The sequence below is a fragment of the Rana temporaria genome, chromosome 11, assembly GCF_905171775.1.
Source record: "Rana temporaria chromosome 11, aRanTem1.1, whole genome shotgun sequence".
Lineage (NCBI taxonomy): Eukaryota > Metazoa > Chordata > Amphibia > Anura > Ranidae > Rana > Rana temporaria.
The window spans coordinates 119083333-119103666 of NC_053499.1; the positions used below are offsets into that span (position 1 = coordinate 119083333).

General features: G+C 46.3%; 1 protein-coding gene across 1 annotated transcript; it reads right to left on the reverse strand.

The window, feature by feature from the left end:
* Positions 1-8344: 8344 nt before the first annotated feature.
* On the reverse strand, positions 8345-14987 carry DMAC1 (distal membrane arm assembly component 1). Its single transcript, XM_040328931.1, has 2 exons — positions 14764-14987; positions 8345-8585 (listed from the first exon to the last, which is right to left on the reverse strand). Exons 1-2 carry the CDS (start codon positions 14936-14938, stop codon positions 8497-8499), a joined length of 264 nt encoding a protein of 87 aa, XP_040184865.1. The 5' UTR covers positions 14939-14987; the 3' UTR covers positions 8345-8496.
* Positions 14988-20334: the final 5347 nt, after the last annotated feature.

Here is a 20334-nt window from a genome sequence, read left to right on the forward strand (position 1 = left end):
AAACGTAGTTCTTACATGAACGAGTGATGCAAACCAGGAAGTGAATGAGAGAACAGAAACTAGAAAGCCAGACGTGATATAGATGAAGGAATTTAATAGGTATTTACTCCTTTTTTAACAGAATCATTACACTATTCTGTCTACCTTGCAGACATTAATTTTAGGCAAAAAAATGTTTTCCTTTAGTGACCCTTTAAGAGTACAACTGAAATCCCAAAGTAGCTTTAGAATAGGTGAGCGGTATGCCACAAGATGAGCTGATGCAATATAGTACAGTAAAACCTTGGTTTGAGAGCGTTTTGCAAGACAAGCAAAATATTTTAATATTTGATATAAGAGTAGCGTCATGTCACAACTGAGTATAAAAAAAAGAAGACATGAGCCTCCAAGTGTAGCAATATGGTTACATTTAATGAAGGTACAATATTTAGCAACTTATTGCTATACTTGAACCCTGTACACACGATCGGTTTGTCCGATAAAAACAGACCGATGGACCGTTTTCATCGGACAAACCGATCGTGTGTGGGCCCCATCGGTTTGTTTACCATCTGTGAAAAAAAATAGAACCTGTTTTAAACCTTTCCTATGGAAAAAAAACGATCGTCTGTGTGGAAGTCCATCGGTCAAAAATCACTACTACCCAAGTTCGCTTGTCTAAAAAATTGAAGTTTGGGGTTCTTTAACCACTTCCTGCCCAAGGACGTCATATGACGTCCTGGACTTTCAGTGGGGATATCTGAATGATGCCTGCAGCTACAGGCATCATTCAGATATCCATCTCCTCAGCCGGCGAATCCCTGCACCATAAGAAGAATCATAGCGGCGGTTCCGCCGCTTGATCGTTCTTATAGGTGGCGGGAGGGGACGCCGCCATCCGGTGCTTCTCCGGGCTCTCCTTTGCCATCGGAGACCCGGAGAAACGATCCGCCAGCGTCCGATGGAAACCATAGAGTAGACTGGTGACCAGATGGTCACCAGTCATCTCTATGATCGTCGGAGGCCCGGGCGCGATGTTATAACGTCACGCCCGGGTCCTGGAATGTAAACACAGCCGCAATCGCGGCTGAAAGCATTAGATCGGTGAATTTTTTTCACGATCTAATGCTTTCCAGCCTGGAGGAGAGCTGTGGGTCTTATTGACCCTGCATCTCTCCATAAAGAGTACCTGTCACAAACATTCCTATTACAAGGGATGTTTACATTCCTTGTAATAGGAATAAAAGTGATCAAAAAAAAAAAAAGTGTGAAAATAAAAGAAATCGTGTAAAATCAAAAAAAAAATAATAAAAAAAAAAATTGAAAACGCCCCTATCCCCGGTAGCTCGCGTTTAGAAGCGAACACACACAAGTCCCGCCCACATATGTAAACGCCGTTCAAACCACACATGTGAGGTATCGCCGCGTGCGTTAGAGCGCCAGCAACAATTCTAGCACTAGACCTACTCTGTAACTCTAAATTTGTGATGCCTATGGAGATTTTTAAGGACTGACGTTTGGCGCCATTCCATGAGTGTGCGCAATTTTAAAGCGTGACATGTTAGATATCTATTTACTCGGCGTAACTTCATCTTTCACATTATACAAAACAATTGGGCTAACTTTACTGTTTTGTTATTTTTTTAATTCACAAAACAGTTCTTTTCCCAAAAAAAAGGCATTTGAAAAATTATTGCGCAAATACTGTGCGAGATAAAAAGTTGCAATGGCCGGCATTTTATTCCCTAGGGTGTCTGCTAAAAAAACATATATAGTGTTTGGGGGTTCTGAGTAATTTTCTAACAAAAAAAAAATTATGATTTATGCATGTAGGAGAGGAGTGCCAAAATAGGCCCGGTATGGAAGTGGTTAAAATAAGCAAACACACATACTCACCTCCATGCTGCAGCTGTCCCACATTGGCTTTAAGACTATGAACTTCAGTTCATGATCACTCAGATTGGGTTCACACGAGTGCGAATTGGATGTGGTTTAACCGCATTAAAATTCGCACAGCAGGAGATTGTGACAGGCTCTCAATGGAGCTGGTTTAAATATCTCCATAGTGGCTCTGGTGCGATTTGCACAGGAGCCCTGTGTGTCTTTTGGTCTGTTTATGGTCAGCCCAAAATTCCGTCTGAAATCGGACCTAAATCGGTGAACAAGGACGCACCGGACGCCTGCTGTGAGCCGCAGCATTCTCATATGTGAACCCAGCCTCCGTCTTCTCAGAGCAGAAAGCTGTGACTGTCAATCACCATCTCAAGTTCTCAATCAGGCAGCTGGGTGAATCCCGAAAATATGGCTGGGAATCCTTCCAGAGCCTGGAGGGCCTCTGTGAGATCAGCTGACAGTGGGCCATAGCCTGCTATAAACAGACACTGGGTCACATGAGTTCAAAAGTAAGTGCACACCTGTGAACCATAAGCAAAGTATGCCCCAAAAAAAAAGCTTTGGCCGTACTTCGTAGGCTTGGTTCACCTAAATACAAATTGGATGCGTTTAACCACATCCAATTTGCATAACCTGTGAATCGGACTGGCTTTCAATGGAGCTGGTTCACACATGCAGTTTTGGGTCAGATTCAGGTGAAATTTCAGGTAAAAATTTGCACCCGAACCAGTGAACAGAACCACACCGAACTTCTGCACTGAAACCGTGGTTGCATATGTGAACCCAGCCTTAAAAGAGAAGTATGGGTTTATTTTAGCCCCATCTTCATACTTACCTAGATGGATGCAGCATCTGTCCCCCGGCGCCTCTAAACTGAGAACTGAGTGATCGAACATCGCCAATCGCTTGGTTTTCAGAGCTCCATGAGCAGAGAGCTGTAGACTGTCAATCACAGCTCTCTGCTCTTCTCTGAGCTGTGGAGGGGTGATGCGGGGCATCTCAGTGGTTTACTGAGATGGGTGTCAGTCCAGGCACCTGGCGGATCCAGACTTCCATTGTTTTGATGAAGCGGTGCCTGGACTTATTCCTGTGATGTCAGCAGAGGGCGGCCTTTGTTGCAGAGTATGATGGATAAGTGCAGCGGAGTCTAATTCAGATCAGACATATTGTGTAGTAACAGGAACTGGCTTCTTTATTGGAACATCATCACACAGACAAAGATGTCTCTCTGCATCATGGTAAGAAGAACATACACAGACTACAATCAGGAAGAAGAAAACAACAAGTACATCACTGTGGGACAGAAAATACAACATATCATAAAGAACACAGCCTATCATATCAATGATCACTAGCGACATCTTGTGTCCGTTATCTAAACTGCATCTGATATATATTCTAAGCTATAGTTTGTTGCATATATCCAACAGACTTCAGACTTCAAAACATGTCACAGGAGTGCAAAACTAATTGCACTCCTGTGATCCATAAGAGAAGCCCAGCCAAGTGACCTCAGGCTGGATGTATCCTTCAAAAACCCAGAAGAGCCAACAGCCTCCTGATGACATCACACAAAAACATGGCGGTGCAGGACCCAATCAATAGCAGAAGAGAAGAGGATTCTGCAGGACAACGCTGGATCCACTGAGTATCTGAACTTTGAAGAACATACCACCTGGTAAAAGGGGGGGGGAGAGAGGGTGTGAGCTTTAACCACTTCAGCCCCAGAAGAATTTACCCCCTTCCTGACCAAAATACTTTTTGCGATTCGTTATTTTAGCTGACAATTGGGCGGTCGTGCGACGTTGCACCCAAACCAAGTTTACGTCCTTTTTTTACCACAAATATAGCTTTCTTTTGGTGGTATTTGATCGCCTCTGCGATTTAAATTGTGAAAAAAACATATATTTTTTTACTTTTTGCTATAATACATATCCCCAAAAAAAATATTTTTCCTCAGTTTAGGCCGATATGTATTCTTCTACATATTTTTGGTGAAAAAAAAATTGCAGTAAGTGTATATTGATTGGTTTGCGCAAAAGCATCTACAAAATGGGTGAATAGATTTATGGCATTTTTATTATATATATTTTTTTTTTACTAGTAATGGCGGTAATCTGCGATTTGTTTTTTTATCGTGACTGTGACATTATGGCGGACACTTTTGATGCTATTTTGGGACCATTGTCACTTATACAGTGATCAGTGCTATGAAAATGCACTGATTACTGTGTAAATGACACTGGCAGGGAAGGGGTTAACCACTAGGGGGTGAGGAAGGGGTTAAATGTGTCCTAGGGAGTGATTCTAACTGGGGGGGCTGGGCTATGAGTCACACAACATTGATCACTGCTCCCGATGACAGGGAGCAGTAGATCCATGTCCTGTCACTAGGCAGAACATGGAAATGCCTTGTTTTCATAGACATCTCCCCGTTCTGCAGCTCTGTGACACGATCGCAGGACAGCAGGGAACATCGAGGCTGTGGGTCGCAAGGTCACTGAGCTCGCAGCAGGGGCATGTGTGCCCGCACAGCAGCAAATTCAAAGGTACATCCGTTTGCGCACATGTCATTCTGCCAACGTAAATCTACAGGTGGCGGTTGGCAAGTGGTTAAAGCAGACCTTCACCCAATTGCTTTTTGGGGCAAAGATGAGGTATGCTTGCATACACATGCTGCGGGTCTACAGGATCTAGCAAGACCGGCTGAAAGTCTGCGCATGCTTACAGACCTCATAATTTCGCAGACGTCGGGGGGGGGGGGGGGGGCTCTCTGCCACGCCCTAGCATAGAGGCATTGCATGTCTATGCATGAGTCTTTTTCTGTCCCGGAAGAAATGACTCTTATTGGTCAGCACTGTGCCATAATTGTACTTACCAATGACTGCTGGAAATATGCTGTTACACAGCCTCTAAGGTTGGGTATGGAGTTTAAAAGTGTATAGATCAGTACACTGTCAGATGTGGGCAGCAGATAAGTGCTGGAGGGGCAGGGATGGCATTGGAAATCTTTACCCCTCAGTTAGTTTCCGACCCTGTTCCAAGTTGGAAGTTAAAAGGACTGCTATAACGTCTATGGTGCACTAAGACAAGAGACTAACTAGCTACGATGAGATTGCCACCCTGAGCTAGGCTTGCAACAAGTGAGCAGGGATAGCTGCCAAGGAGGGAGGAAAAAAAAAACACATGCAAGAATATCTGATGGGTGGTAAACCATTAGTACTCAACTAGGCAGTATGGGCTAAAGGTCACTATGCACCTTGCAATCTGATCATAAAATCAACTTTAGATTTAGAAAAACACTGTGGAATGAGGAACTAACTCATCTATCCAAACAGGCAGGCCCTTGTGCTACATAGTTGTTGGTTGATCTACAGAAGATTGTAACATGTATGGTGAGCCCTAGAGACGGGGGTTATTTACTAAAGCTGGCGAGTGCAAAATATGGTGCAACTCTGCACAGAAACCAATCAGCTTCCAGGTTTTATCATCAAAGCTTAATTGAACAAGCTGAAGTTGGAAGCCGATTGGCTACCATGCACAGCTCCACCAGATTCTGAGTGCTCCAGTTTTAGTAAATCAATGACAGGTTGCTGACAACTGCAGTTATTCGTGGCTCTCTGCATAGCCATCAATCAATACCTGCAGCCGCTGGCGACCTGTCATCATAGTGAACAGGGCCAGTGGCCACACCTAGGATCTGAGAGCTGCGGCAGCAGCAAACCAATTTCTGCCGCTAGAATTTGCACCAGCCCTAATCGCTGGTGTGAATGTAGCCTTAAAGTGGATGTAAACCCAAAAAATAGTTTTTTTGTTTTTGATGTCACAATGTAGAGTATAAGATTCCCTATCATCTGTGCCCAGTCTTGCCACACAGAGTTAATCCAGCTCTGAGCAATCCTCTTTTAATGTTCAGTGAAAATTAACAGAATTCCAGATAAAAACTTGCCAAATTATAAAGTCTGTTTCTCTGTTCTTGCTTTGTGTTACAGGTTATTTACACATCCTGGTAATATACAATGAACTTTGGATCACCTCATATTATGATAAACATAACATATGATAAACATGTCCAAGCTAGATATGTAAATAACCTGTAACACAAAGCAAGAACAGAGAAACGGACTTTATAATTTGGCAGGTTTTTATCTGGAATTCTGTTAATTTTCACTGAACATTAAAAGAGGATTGCTCAGCACTGGATTAACTCTGTGTGGCAAGACTGGGCACAGATGATAGGGAATCTTATACTCTACATTGTGACATCAAAAACAAAAAAAAAATTTGGGGTTTACATCCACTTTAAGCCTCATACACACGGTATGCTTGTTGACCAACCAGACGTCTTATTTTTGTCAAAAAGGCGTGTGCCAGGTTCTTGTCTTGCATACTAACGTTACACAATTGTCGTGCCACAAACACAAACGTAGTGACATACTACAAGGAATGTCAACTCTTGAGCGCCACCCTTTGGGCCCCTTCTGCTAATTTCGTGTTTGGTGAGCATTGATTCCGAGCATGCGTGTTTGTACTTTCAACTTTTGTGCGACGGATTTGTGTACTGACCATATGAAAATCAGAGGTGGAGTTGCTCTCCGCAGAAAATTTACTAGCCTGTCATCCAACCGAAAAAGTAACAACTGTCAAAAGGAGCATACTAACGGTCAGATTTGAGGACAACAGTCTGGCAACAGACAATCGTCTTCCAACAATCGTTTCATGTGTACAAGGCTTTAGGCTAGCACAGAAGAAGTAGCTAGATTAGGGGGGAGATTTACTAAAACTCGAGCACTCAGAATCTGGTGCAGTTGTGCATGGTAGCCAATCAGCTTCTAACTTTAGATTGTTCAGTTAACCACTAGGGGTCTGCGCTATAGCCGAATGACTGCCACAGCGCAGACCTCAATTGCCAGGAGGCCGTCAATAGACGTCCTCCCCTTTGCACGCGCCCCCTGTGATCGCTGAGACTCGGGTGATCACAGATCCGAGAAAGGGGCCAGTCCCGGCCCCTTACCACGTGATCAGCTGTCAGCCAATGACAGCTGACCACGTGATGTCAACAAAGTTTGGTAATCATTTTTTTTTCTCCTCACGCTGACAGCACGAGAAAAAAAAAAGGGCGATCACCAGCTCTTGCGTAAGGAACATCGGTCCCCAGTGGAAGAGGCACATCAGCCTCATTGGTGCCCACCAGTGCAATAAAGTGCCACCTATCAATGCCCACGTGTGCCACCTATCAATGCCCACCAGTGGTGCCAGTCAGTGCCACCTAGCAGTGCTGCCTCAGTCTCACCTACCATTGCTGATTACTGCCACCTATTAGTGCCCTTCAGTGCCACCTATCAATGCCCTTCAGTGCCACCCATGTCACCTTTAATTGACGCCTCATCAGCGTACATCAATAAAGGAGAAAAATTACCCATTAGCAAAATTTTATAACAAAATATAAAATGGTTTTGTATTTTATTTTACTTTTTTAACAAAAAATAAAAACCGCAGAGGTGATCAAATACCACCAAAAGAAAACTCTGTGGAAACTTTTTTTTTTTTAAGTTTCATTTGGGTACAGTGTTGTATGACCGCGCAATTGTCATGCAAAGAGTGAGAGTGCTGAAAGCTGAAAATTGATCTGGACAGGAGGAGGGGGGGGTTTAAGTGGCCAGTAAGCAAGTAGTTAAGCTTTGACAATAAAGCCTGGAAGCCGACTGGTTTCTATGCAGAACTGCACTCTCCAGTTTTAGTAAATCTCCCCCTATGACCGTAAGGAATGCTTTGGTATGCAGAAGGAACATTTGCAGTCTCTGACTCTTCAAAGCCTTGACAAATCAACATCTTAAAAGGGGTTGTAAAGGTAAAAAAAAAATCCCTAAATAGCTTCCTTTACCTTAGTGCAGTCTTCCTTCACTTACCTCATCCTTCCATTTTGCTTTTAAATGTCCTTATTTCTTCTGAGAAATGCTCACTTCCTGTTCTTCTGTCTGTAACTCCACACAGTAATGCAAGGCTTTCTTCCTGGTGTGGAGAAAGCATCTTGAGGGGGGGGAAGGGCGAGCAGGCAAGTTAGGACACTCTCTACTTTGCAGATAGAGAAAGGAGCTGTGTGTTAGTGGGCGTCCTGACACTCCTGCTCGCCCCCTCAAGAGGCTTTCTCCACACCAGGGAGAAAGCCTCGCATTACTGTGTGGAGTTACAGACAGAAGAACAGGAAGTGAGGATTTCTCAGAAGAAATGAGGACATTTAAAAGCAAAATGGAAGGATGAGGTAAGTGAAGGAGGACTGCTCTAAGGTAAAGGAAGCTATTTAGGGAAAAAATGTTTTACCTTTACAACCCCTTTAAATATTCCTTTATTCCATTTATAAAAAAAATACTAAATGTAGATGGCGCCTCAAGAGTGTTTCAAGCCATAAAAATACTTTTCACGTGACTAAACCTCTAACTACATTAGTGCCGCCATTCCAGGAAGATCGAGGCATTTTTGATAACCATTTTTATTTTCTTAATGATATAAAAATCTGTGGAAGAATCTTATACAAGTCTAGTTCTTGTCCTTGAAAGGTAGATCTACATCTTTAGTCTGTACAAATGATACACCTTCAGCAGTCCAGGCCTCTTGCTGGGCTCATTATCTTTTAGGAATTGGATTACTGGATCTTGTACCAATTAGTTCTAGAGCCGGCTTTAAAAAGGTGGCTACACCAAATGTTGTCACACCTGAAAAAAAAAAAAAGAATATTGAAAGAGAAAGTTTTTATGACTTATAAGTCCTTTATAAAGGAAACATGTCTTGAAATATGGGTGCTGCTTTATACTTCTTAGTACAGTACATACATTGTCTCTTCTGCAATAAATGACACCAAGGTTCCGGTTGTCAAGGATGTGGCGGCCTGGTTCCCCACCCGCTCCTTAGCAACCAGGTATATACAGTGTGTTTTTTATTAACCACTTCAATACCGCACACCGTCAAATGACTTCCTAGACTTTGTGCGGGGATATCTAAAAGATGCCTGCAGCTGCAAGATATTATTTTCAGCCGGCGATTCTGTGCACGATAAGTATGATCATAGCAGCAGTTCCACCGATTGATCGTTCTTATAGGCGGCGGGAGGGGAAGTCCCCCCCCCCTCTCTCTCCGCCATCCGGTGCTTCTCTGGGCTCTCCCGTGCCATCGGGGGCTCAGAGAAAGAATCGTCCGGCGCCGGCTCACGATGATAGAGATTTCCGGTGACCAGATGGTAATAGGAGTAAAAGTGATCCAAAAAAAAAATGAAGTGAAATAAAAAATGTTTTTTAACCACTTCCAGACCTTAGGTGTTTTTCAGATTTGGTGTTTGCAAGACTAAAACTGTTTTTTCTGCTAGAAAATTACTTAAAACCCCCAAACATCATATTTTTTTTTTTCTAACACCCTAGAGCGGGGATATGCAATTAGCGGACCTCCAGATGTTGCAGAACTACGATTCCCATGAGGCATAGCAAGACTCTGACAGCCACAAGCATGACACCCAGAGTCATAGGCATGATGGGACTTGTAGTTTTGCAACAGCTGGAGGTCCGCTAATTGCATATCCCTGCCCTAGGGAATAAAATAGTGGTCATTGCAATACTTTTTGTCACACCGTATTTGCGCAGCGGTCTTACAAGCGCACTTTTTTTGGAAAAAATTCACTTTTTTGAATTCAAAAATAAGACAACAATAAATTTGGCCCAATTTTTTTACAAATTGTGAAAGATAATGTTACGCCGAGTAAAATGATACCCAATATGTCACGCTTAAAAATTGCACCTGCTCGTGGCATGGCGTCAAACTTTTACCCTTAAAAATCTCGATAGGCGATGTTTAAAAAATTCTAGAGGTTGCATTTTTTTGAGCTACAGAGTAGCTCTAGGGCTAGAATTATTGCTCTCGCTCTAACGATCGCGGCGATACCTCACTTGTGTGATTTGAACACCGTTTTTATATGCGGGCGCTACTCGCGTATGCGTTCGCTTCTGCGTGCGAGCTCGTCGGGACGGGGCACTTTAAAAAAAAAAATGTTTTGTTTTCTTTTTTGTTTTTATTTATTTTATTACTTTTTACACTTAAAAAAAAAAAAATTTGATCACTTTTATTCCTATTACAAGGAATGTAAACATCCCTTGTAATAGAAAAAAGCATGACAGGTCCTCTTAAATATGAGATCTGGGGTCAAAAAGACCTCAGATCTCAAATTTGGGCTTAAATGCAAAAAAAAAAAAAAAAAATTGAAACTGTCATTTTTTCAACTGACAAAAAAAAAAATTGTCTCTTTAAGAGGCTGGGCGGCACTGACGTTTTGACGTCACTTCCGCCCAGCAGAGCTATGGGGACGGGCGAAGGAGATTTTTCCTTCAGTCTCGTCCCCGCTCAGCTGCCGAACGGTCCCGATCGCCTCCGCCGCTACCGACGGCTCCGGTAAGTGGCGGAGGGCCCCTCTCCCGCCACCGATAACGGCGATCTCGCGGCGCACTTGCCGCGGAGACCGCCGTTATCGTTTACCAGACCGCGCACACTAAAGATTGATACCTCGGTTGTGGCAGCAGCTGCTGCCGTTACCGAGATATCAATCTTTAAAAATAGGACGTACATCGTCAAGCGCAGGTCTGGAAGTGGTTAAAAACGCCCCTGTCCCCAGTAGCTCGCGCTCAGAAGCAAACACGCATGCAAGTCCCGCCAACATATGTAAACGCCGTTCAAACCCCACATGTGAGGTATCGCCGCATGCATTAGAGCGTGTGCAACAATTCTAGCACTAGACGTCATCTAACTCGAAAATAATAACCTATAAAAAAAAAAAAATTAAAAGCGTCGCCTATGGAGATTTTTAAGTACTGAAGCTTTCTGCCATTCCATTAAAGCGTGACGTGTTAGGTATTTATTTACACGGCGTAACATCATCTTTCACATTATACAAAAAAATTGGGCTAACTTCACTGTTTTGTTATTTTTTTAATTCATGAAACCATTTTTTTCCCCCCCAAAAAAAAAGGCGTTTGAAAAATGATTGCACAAATACCATGCGAGTTAAAAAGTTACAATGACCGCCATTTTATTCCCTAGGATGTCTGCTAAAAAAAAAACACAATGTTTGGGGCTTCTGAGTAATTTTCTAGAATAAAAATTATGATTTTTACATGAAGGAGAGGAGTGCCAGAATAGGCCCGGTATTGAAGTGGTTAAATGTGAAAACACTCAACAAGCCAAATGCCACAATTTTCAATTGTTCCCGTTCACATCTGGGTGTGCAGGCGTTTGTAGCTCAATGCCAAAAGCTCCAAAAGGGTACACGAGCAACATTTGAAGCAGAATGGAGCATCTTTAGCGGTCGCGAAAGGGTTTTAAACCGCAGCGTTATAGCTGTGCTGTCCCATTGATTTCAATGGTCAGGAGCGGTGGAGAAACCGCTCCAAAGATGCAGCTAGCAGGACTTTTTTTTACTGTCCTGCTAGCGCAACGCTCCATTGTGAAAGTCCCTCAGGCTTTCACACTGGAGCTGCTGTTTGAGGGTGGATTGCAGGCGCTATTTAACGCTATAGCGCCTGCAAAACGCCCTCAGTGTGAAAGGGGTCTTAGGGCTTGTTTACACTTGCGTTTGGGGTGCAGTAAAATCCCACGATTGATACTCCCCATTTTGCTGCAGGGGCAGCAGCCGGGGGGGGGGGGGGGTGTACATTTGCCACGGTCATAATGCTTTGCTTGGCAGAGGGAACTATACCCTCTGATGTGTGCTACTGCCCGCTGAGCATGACCCATTCAAATGAAAGGGGCAGCACTGCTGTATGGTATTTGGAAGGTTAAAGAGGAAGTAACCCCCCCCAAAAAAAAGTGGGGGGGGGGACCTGCAAGAGAAAGGCATAATGAGCTAGTATGCATCGCATACTAGTTCATTATGTAGCACTTACCTGAGATCGAAGCCCCCAAAGTCCTCCTCGTCCCCCTCCATCATGTCCCCTAACATCTTCTTCCTGTTATCGCCGCTCCGGCGCTGTGTTTGGCCGGAGCGGCAATGACGTCACTCCCGCGCGCATGCGTGTGGGAATACGGCATTAACCCCAATAATGGCATTCACAAAAGCGGCACATTCGGTGCGCCTGCGCCATAGACATCAGCGCCTGTCATTGTCAATATCTCCTAAACCCGGGCGGGTTTAACCTTTTTTTGGCAGTTAGCGGTTTTGGAGGCGCTGATCCGTTGATATCAATGGGCAGGGGCGCTGAAGGAGCGGTATATTCACTGCTCTTACAAGATGCAGCTAGCAGGACTTTTTTTTACCTCAGGCTTTCACACTGGATATAAAGGAGCGGCTCTTTCAGGGCGCTTTGCAGGCACTATTTTTAGCGCAATATTGTCTGCAAAGAGCCTCAGTGTGAAAGCAGCCTAAGGAGGCGATACGGCGCTCCCTCATCGCCTATTTAAAGAATAGGTTCACAAATAAATGCACAGAATTTTGCAGGTAAAAAAAAGTGCATTTATTATTTTACACTGCAGACTGTAAAGCATTGTGGGTGCACTGCCAGGATCCTGCGGTCTACCTGTACCCCCGTATGGGCAGACGGGTGCTAAAATCCATGAACTACAAGGAGCGCTCACCAGCACCCCCACAGTTGATTGAGAACAAGTCGTCAGCAGCCGTGAAAGATGGTACTTGTAGTTCATTCATTCACAGATCTTCGTGAGTGAATGTCGCTGTTGTGTGAGCGGAGCCCTGCACAGACACACCGTTTTCAAATTGTGACAGCGGGTGCAGGGAGAAGATCCCCCATCTGCTGTCACAAGCAATTGGGGGAAAGTGCTGGGCAGGTACATTATTCTTACATGTTACAAAGGTAAACTTACTCTTTAATGCTGAGTCTGGGTTCATGTATGTGTGGGTCAAGATACGCATGATTACGCACATTCCCAACCCGCAGGCAAAAATTGCAGCTCTTTAGCAGACCTGTGGGGGGTGGGGAGGGGTTCATTCATTCTAAATAGCACCCCTATACACTGGAAAACACATTGCATGTTTATTAAAACTTCTGGAACTTCTTTAGGCTACATTCACACATGTGAGCGGGAAGCGGTGTATAATCACACCAGTTCCTTACCTGTAGACAAAACACGCTGCTCTGGCACACATGTGGGGGGTGCCATCAATCCCTGCCCGCTGCCGCCTTGCAGCCCTTTAAGAGCTTCTAGATGCTGGGGAGGCGGTTATTTGGGTCATGTGATTGGCTGTCGCAGCAGTCACATGATCACAAATACGCAAAAATATCAAGAGTTTTCCAATCCCCAACGGCAATTGTCCTGGGAGCGCGCAGGACAAACGCTCTCAGCACAGAAAGGTTTCCATTTAGGCCCATCTTTTTTTTTTTTTTAACCACTTCCCGACCGCCGCATGTAAATGTACCTCCACAATATGGCACGTACAGGCACATGGGCGTTCATGTACGTCCTTGCCTTCTAGCGGGTGGGGGGTCCGATCGGGACCCCTCCCGCTACATGCGGCGGGCGGATTCCCTCGGGGGGGGGGGGATCCGGGACGACGGCGCGGCTATTTGTTTATAGCCGCTCCGTCGCGATCGCTCCCCGGAGCTGAAGAACGGGGAGAGCTGTATGTAAACACGGCTTCCCCGTGCTTCACTGTGGCGGCGCATCGATCGTGTCATCCCCTTTATAGGGGAGACACAATCGATGACGTCAGTCCTACAGCCACACCCCCCTACTGTTGTAAACACACACTAGGTGCACCCTAACTCCTACAGCGCCCCCTGTGGTTAACTCCCAAACTGCAACTGTCATTTTCACAATAAAGAATGCAATTTAAATGCATTTTTTGCTGTGAAAATGACAATGGTCCCAAAAATGTGTCAAAATTGTCCGAAGTGTCCGCCATAATGTCGCAGTCACGGGAAAAAAATCGCTGATCGTCGCCAATCGATAAACGCTTATTGCGATTTTTTTTACTAAAAATAGGTAGAAGAATACGTATCGGCCTAAACTGAGGGAAAAAATGTTTTTATATATGTTTTTGGGGGATATTTATTATAACAAAAAGTAAAAAATATTGCATTTTTTTCAAAATTGTCGCTTTATTTTTGTTTATAGCACAACAAATAAAAACCGCAGAGGTGATCAAATACCACCAAAAGAAAGCTCTATTTGTGGGGAAAAAAGGACTCCAATTTTGTTTGGGGGCCACGTCGCATGACCGCGCAATTGTCTGTTAAAGCGACGCAGTCCCGAACTGTAAAAACACTTTGGTTCTTTAGGCAGCATTTTGGTCCGGGGCTTAAGTGGTTAAAGACCATTTTCATTTGGTGATCCGGCCAGTAAGTCTTGTTTGGCACAAGCTCTCCAGCAGAATGTATCAGTTTACATGGATCATGAGACAAACCACGTAACACTGGCAAGGATGATTCTAATGATCAACAAAAGGGCGGGAGGCTTTTCCCAGCAGGTACAGCAGCCAATTCCAATGAACATGCTTCCATGCCCATGCAAACACATCAGCACAAAACGCAGAGGCGTGCCACCCAGCCACTCTCCTGGGCACACCCGCCCATTCAAGATCAACAGGATTATGTACCTGCAACGCCTCCATGCAAATGTGAATCGACTCTGAAGAGCAATCCCAACACAGATCACTCTTCAGAGATCAAAGCAGGGCTAAACATGCCCTTTACTTTGCGAGCAGAATAAAGTCCAGGAGTCAGAAAAAAAAGATTTTTTACTTTTCTGAATGATCAAACATCCCGGACCGAGCCCACTAATGACAGATTTACTATCTGTCATCATCTCCTTCCCTAATGGCTTCCCGCACTCATTCACCCGCACCCGAGCTTCCTCATTGGCTGGTATTTGTCAAGACCGCCCCGCCCCGCCCTCTCTTACCAAGCGCAAAGACCATTTGGAACGCCGCCGACACCGGTATGTAGCCCGGAGTGACAAACTTCCGGGCGTGGAAGTAAATGTAGCCGCCCGCTGCCATCAACCCGCTTCCTCCTATTATTCCGCACACGCTACAGCTTTTCTGCTGATTGCCATGAGCCTTCTCTGTAGAGGGCATGTTTGCTTTAGAGCGGAAGTGGGCAGTGTGCAGTCATTAGTATACCGGAAGTGGGCGGTGTGTAGTTATACTATACCGGTGTGTTGTCACATTCGGCTCCAAATCACAGAATGCTCCGGAAGTCGCCGTCGCCGCCATCTTGCTACACCCCACACTCCTGCACAGTAATGATAGAGTGAGAAGGGGGCAAGCGGACATCTTGTTACACCCATCTGAGTTTTAGATTTCACACTTATTTTCAACACAAAACGGAGCTTATTTGCTTAATTACAGTGTTTTTAAATCCGACGGACTGTTTAGATGTTAAATGTGAAAATCAGAGGTGTTTTGTCACATGAGCAAACATGTAAGGTCATCAGGTTTGCTGCTGCTTTCAACATTTAAAGTGGAGGTTCCCCCTAAAAAAAAATTCTAACAATACATTCAGAAGACTGATTTGCTGTTTTTTTTTTTTTTTTCCGTACATACCTCGATATCGCCGTTTCATCCCTCGGCTTCCGGGTATGATTCTTGTGGGGCTGGGCGTTCCTAGTTGATTGACGTTCCTCCGACCGACGCATACTTGACGTCACGACTTTCCGAAAGAAGCCGAACGTCGCTGCGCAGGCGCCGTATAGAGCCGACTCTATACGGCACCTGCGCAATGACGTTTGGCTTCTGTCGGAAAGTCGTGACGCACAGTATGCGCCGGTCGGAGGAACGTCAATCAACTAGGTCCAGCAAGAATCATACCCGGAAGCCGAGGGATGAAACGGCGATAACGAGGTATGTACGAAAAAAAAACAAAAAAAAAACAGCATACCCGCAGTGTAATCAGTCTTCTGAATGTATTGTTAGAATTTTTTTTTAGGGGGAACCTCCACTTAACATTTAAACAGTCTGTCGGATTTCCAAATACTGGGGCAGATCCACAAAGATCTGCCCCGGCGCAGCGTATCTGAGATACGCTACGCCGCTGTGACTTACTTGTCCTCGGTTCGAATCCTGACAGGATTTGCGCCGTAAGTCACAGCAGCATAGTCTATCTCTGGCAGCGTAACGGCGCGTAATTCAAATCGGCGATTAGGGGGCGTGTTTCATTTAAATGAAGCGCGTCCCCGCGCTGAATGAACTGCGCATGCGCCGTCCCTAAATTTCCCGCCGTGCATTGCGCTAAATGACGTCGCAAGGACGTATTTTTTTTTAACATAGACGTGAATTCCGTCCATCCCAATTCACGGACGACTTACGCAAAAAAAAATCAAAATAAACGCGGGAACGACGGCCATACTTAACATGGCAAGTCTAACTATACGCGACAAAATACCAGCTTTAACTATACGCCGGAAAAAGCCGACTAGAGACGACGTAAGAGAATGCAACGGCCGCTCGTACGTTCGCGGATCGTCGGAAATAGCTAATTTGCATACCCGACGCAGAAAACGACGTGAACGCCACCCAGCGGACGCCGAAATATTGCATCTAAGATCCAAAGGCGTACAAAGCCGTACGCCTGTCGGATCTAACCCAGATGCCGTCGTATCTTGGTTTGAGGATTCAAACCAAAGATACGACGCGGGAAATTTTAAAGTACGGCGGCGTATCCGTAGATACGCCGGCGTACTTCCTTTGTGGATCTGCCCCACTGTCTTTAAGCATATAAGCTCCGTTTTGTGTTGAAAATAAGTCTCAAATCTAAAACTCCGGTGGGTGTAACAAGATGTCCGCTTGCCCCCTTCTCACTCCATCTTTACTGTCCATGAGTGGCGGGGTGTAGCAAGATGGCGGCGAAAAAACGTCACTTCCGCAGCATTCTGTGATAGGGAGCGGAATGTGACACTGCACCGGTGTTCTATCAGCTAGCCGCTGTTTCATCGGATTAGGCGACCGTCAGAAAGAGTCACGGAAGTGATGTTTCGTCGCCGCCATCTTGCTACACCCCCCATTTGTCCATAGTAAGCATAGTTGCCATCTGTCCCGAATTTCCCTGGATATTTCCGTGATTTAGACCCTTTTCGCGATTTTATTGTGTCGCAGGAATTGTCCTGGGAAATAATTTTTTTCCTGATTTTTTTGCGGCCCGCCACTGATAGAGGCCCGCAAAATGTCTCCGCCGGCCGCCATTTTTAAGAAGACTAGAAGAACACGGTTGTATAGTTTTGTTTTTTTTGTCACCTGTAAGGCAAAAGGCATAATGAGCTAGTACTAGCTCATTATGAAATACTCACCTAAGAACAAGGCATCGGTCACTCACCTGGTCCACGCCGAGGTAGCTGACATGTTGCCTCGGCGTGTCTTCCGGTATCGCGGCTCCAGCGATGTAAGTGGCTGGAGCCGCGATGTCGTCACTCCTGCGCTTGCGTGTGGAAGACTTTCCGGCAAGGTCCAGACGTCTGCCCGGGCCTTAAGCCAAGAATCCCCTGTGCGCATGCCGCAGTCAGCGGCTCATTGCAAGGGGAATATCTCCTAAACCGTAAAGGTTTAGGAGATATTTTTTTTTACCTACAGGTAAGCCTTATTATAGGCTTACCGGCAGGTAAAAATGGACTATACAACCGCTTTAAGCTGCTGCGGTGCCCGCCCGCCCCCGGTCCCTCTGTAACCTGTTATGGAAATGGGTGGGCGGCACCGCAGTCGCTTAATAATTTCTATTGTAGCCACGCGGCTAGTGTCCTGTCGAGAAACAGGGGAACCGTAATGGCGGCGGGTAAACCGATATAAGGGGGACGCCTAAATAAGGAGAGCATCCAATGGGGGGGGGGGTGCCTGATGTAAGAAGGGACTCTGCTGAGTTTGCCTGATTTAAGGAGGGACTTTGCTGAGTACGCCTGATGTAAGGAGGGACTCTGCTGAGTACGCCTGCTGTAAGGAGGGACTCTGCTGAGTACGCCTGCTGTAAGGAGGGACTCTGCTGAGTACGCCTGCTGTAAGGAGGGACTCTGCTGAGTACGCCTGCTGTAAGGAGGGGCTACGCTGAGTACGCCTCATGTAAAGAGGGACTCTGCTGAGTTTGCCTGATGTAAGGAGGGACTTTGCTGAGTACGCCTGCTGTAAGGAGGGGCTACTCTGAGTACGCCTGATGTAAGGAGGGACTCCGCTGAGTACGCCTGATGTAAGGAGGGGCTTCACTGAGTACGCCTGATGTAAGGAGGGACTCCGCTAGGTACGCCTGATGTGAAAAGGGGCTCCGCTGAGTATGCCTGATGTAAGGAAGGGACTCTGCTGAGTACGCCTGATGTAAGGAGGGACTCTGCTGAGTATGCCTGATGTAAGGAGGGACTCCGCTGAGTATGCCTGATGTGAGGAGGGGCTCCGCTGAGTACGCCTGATGTAAGGAGGGGCTCCGCTGGGTACGCCTGATGTGAGGAGGGGCTCCGCTGAGTACGCCTGATGTAAGGAGGGGCTCCGCTGAGTATGCCTGATGTGAGGAGGGGCTCTGCTCAGTACACCTGATGTAAGGAGGGACTCTGCTGAGTACGCCTGATGTAAGGAGGGGCTCCGCTGAGTATGCCGGATGTGAGGAGGGACTCTGCTGAGTACGCCTGATGTGAGGAGGGGCTCCGCTGAGTACGCCTGATGTAAGGAGGGACTCTGCTGAGTACGCCTGATGTAAGGAGGGACTCTGCTGAGTACGCCTGATGTAAGGAGGGACTCTGCTGAGTACGCCTGATGTGAGGAGGGGCTCCGCTGAGTACGCCTGATGTAAGGAGGGACTCTGCTGAGTACGCCTGATGTAAGGAGGGGCTCCGCTGAGTACCCCTAATGTAAGGAGGGACTGCTGAGTACGCCTGATGTAAGGAGAGACTGCTGAGTACGCCTGATGTGAGGAGGGGCTCCGCTGAGTATGCCTGATTTGAGGAGGGACTCCGCTGAGTATGCCTGATGTGAGGAGGGGCTCCGCTGAGTACGCCTGATGTGAGGAGGGGCTCCGCTGAGTATGCCTGATTTGAGGAGGGACTCCGCTGAGTATGCCTGATGTGAGGAGGGGCTCCGCTGAGTATGCCTGATGTTAGGAGGGACTCTGCTGAGTACGCCTGATGTAAGGAGGGACTCTGCTGAGTACGCCTGATGTAAGGAGGGACTCTGCTGAGTACGCCTGATGTGAGGAGGGGCTCCGCTGAGTACGCCTGATGTAAGGAGGGACTCTGCTGAGTACGCCTGATGTAAGGAGGGGCTCCGCTGAGTACCCCTAATGTAAGGAGGCACTGCTGAGTACGCCTGATGTAAGGAGAGACTGCCGAGTACGCCTGATGTGAGGAGGGGCTCCGCTGAGTATGCCTGATGTGAGGAGGGGCTCCGCTGAGTATGCCTGATGTGAGGAGGGGCTCCGCTGAGTACGCCTGATGTAAGGAAGGGACTCTGCTGAGTAGGCCTGATGTAAGGAGGGACTCTGCTGAGTACGCCTGATGTAAGGAGGGACTCTGCTGAGTACGCCTGATGTAAGGAGGGGCTCCGCTGAGTACGCCTGATGTAAGGAGGGACTCTGCTGAGTACGCCTGATGTAAGGAGGGGCTCCGCTGAGTACGCCTGATGTAAGGAGGGACTCTGCTGAGTACGCCTGATGTAAGGAGGGACTCTGCTGAGTACGCCTGATGTAAAGAGGGACTCTGCTGAGTACGCCCGATGTAAGGAGGGACTCTTGATTACACCTGATGACAAAACTGATAGTCATAAGGCGCAGAAGACATTTTTTTACACCCTCACTCGGTCGTGTTGATATACTGTATTTCTGTATATAAAAGCTCAGTTTCCTGCTAAAATAAGTGTTCTTTCAGATTAGCGAAGGTGTGTATGGGGAGTGGCTATCTTTAGACCCCTTTTATTCTGGGGCAGTTTTCCATTACAGGGGTCTAGGGCTAGAATTATTGCTCTCGCTCTAACAATCGTGGCGATACCTCATGTGTGGTTCGAACACCATTTTCATATGCGGGCCCTGCTCACGTATGCGTTCGCTTCTGCACGCGAGCTCGGCGGGACGGGGCGCGTTTAAAAAAATGTCTTTGTTTTTCTTAATTATTTTACCTTTTATTTGTACACTGTTCTTTTAAAAAAAAACATTTTGTGTTAATTTTATTCCTATTACAAGGAATGTAAACATCCCTTGTAATAGAAAAAGAGCATGACAGGACCTCCTCAATATGCGATCTGGGGTCAAAAAGAGCTCAGGTTTCATATTTACACTAAAATGCGTTTTGACGTCGCTTACGCCCTGCAATAATATGGAGACGGGTGGGGGCCATCTTCCCCTCACTCATCTCCATACCAAGCCAGGGAGAGGAAGCGATCGTCTCTGTCGTTGGCTCTGGTAAGCTGCAGAGAGCAGTGGGAGTGGGGGGGGCCTCTCCCACCGCCGATAAAAGTGATCTTGAAGCGAATCCGCCCCAGAGACCACTTTTATCTGAAAGCGGATGTCCGCT

Coding starts and splice junctions, on each gene's coding strand:
- DMAC1 (XM_040328931.1), bottom strand. CDS start 14,938: ATGCCCTCTACAGAGAAGGCTCATGGCAATCAGCAGAAAAGCTGTAGC. Junction 8,586..14,763: donor CCAAATGGTCTTTGCGCTTG/GTAAGAGAGGGC, acceptor TTTTTTTTTCAG/GTGTGACAACATTTGGTGTA.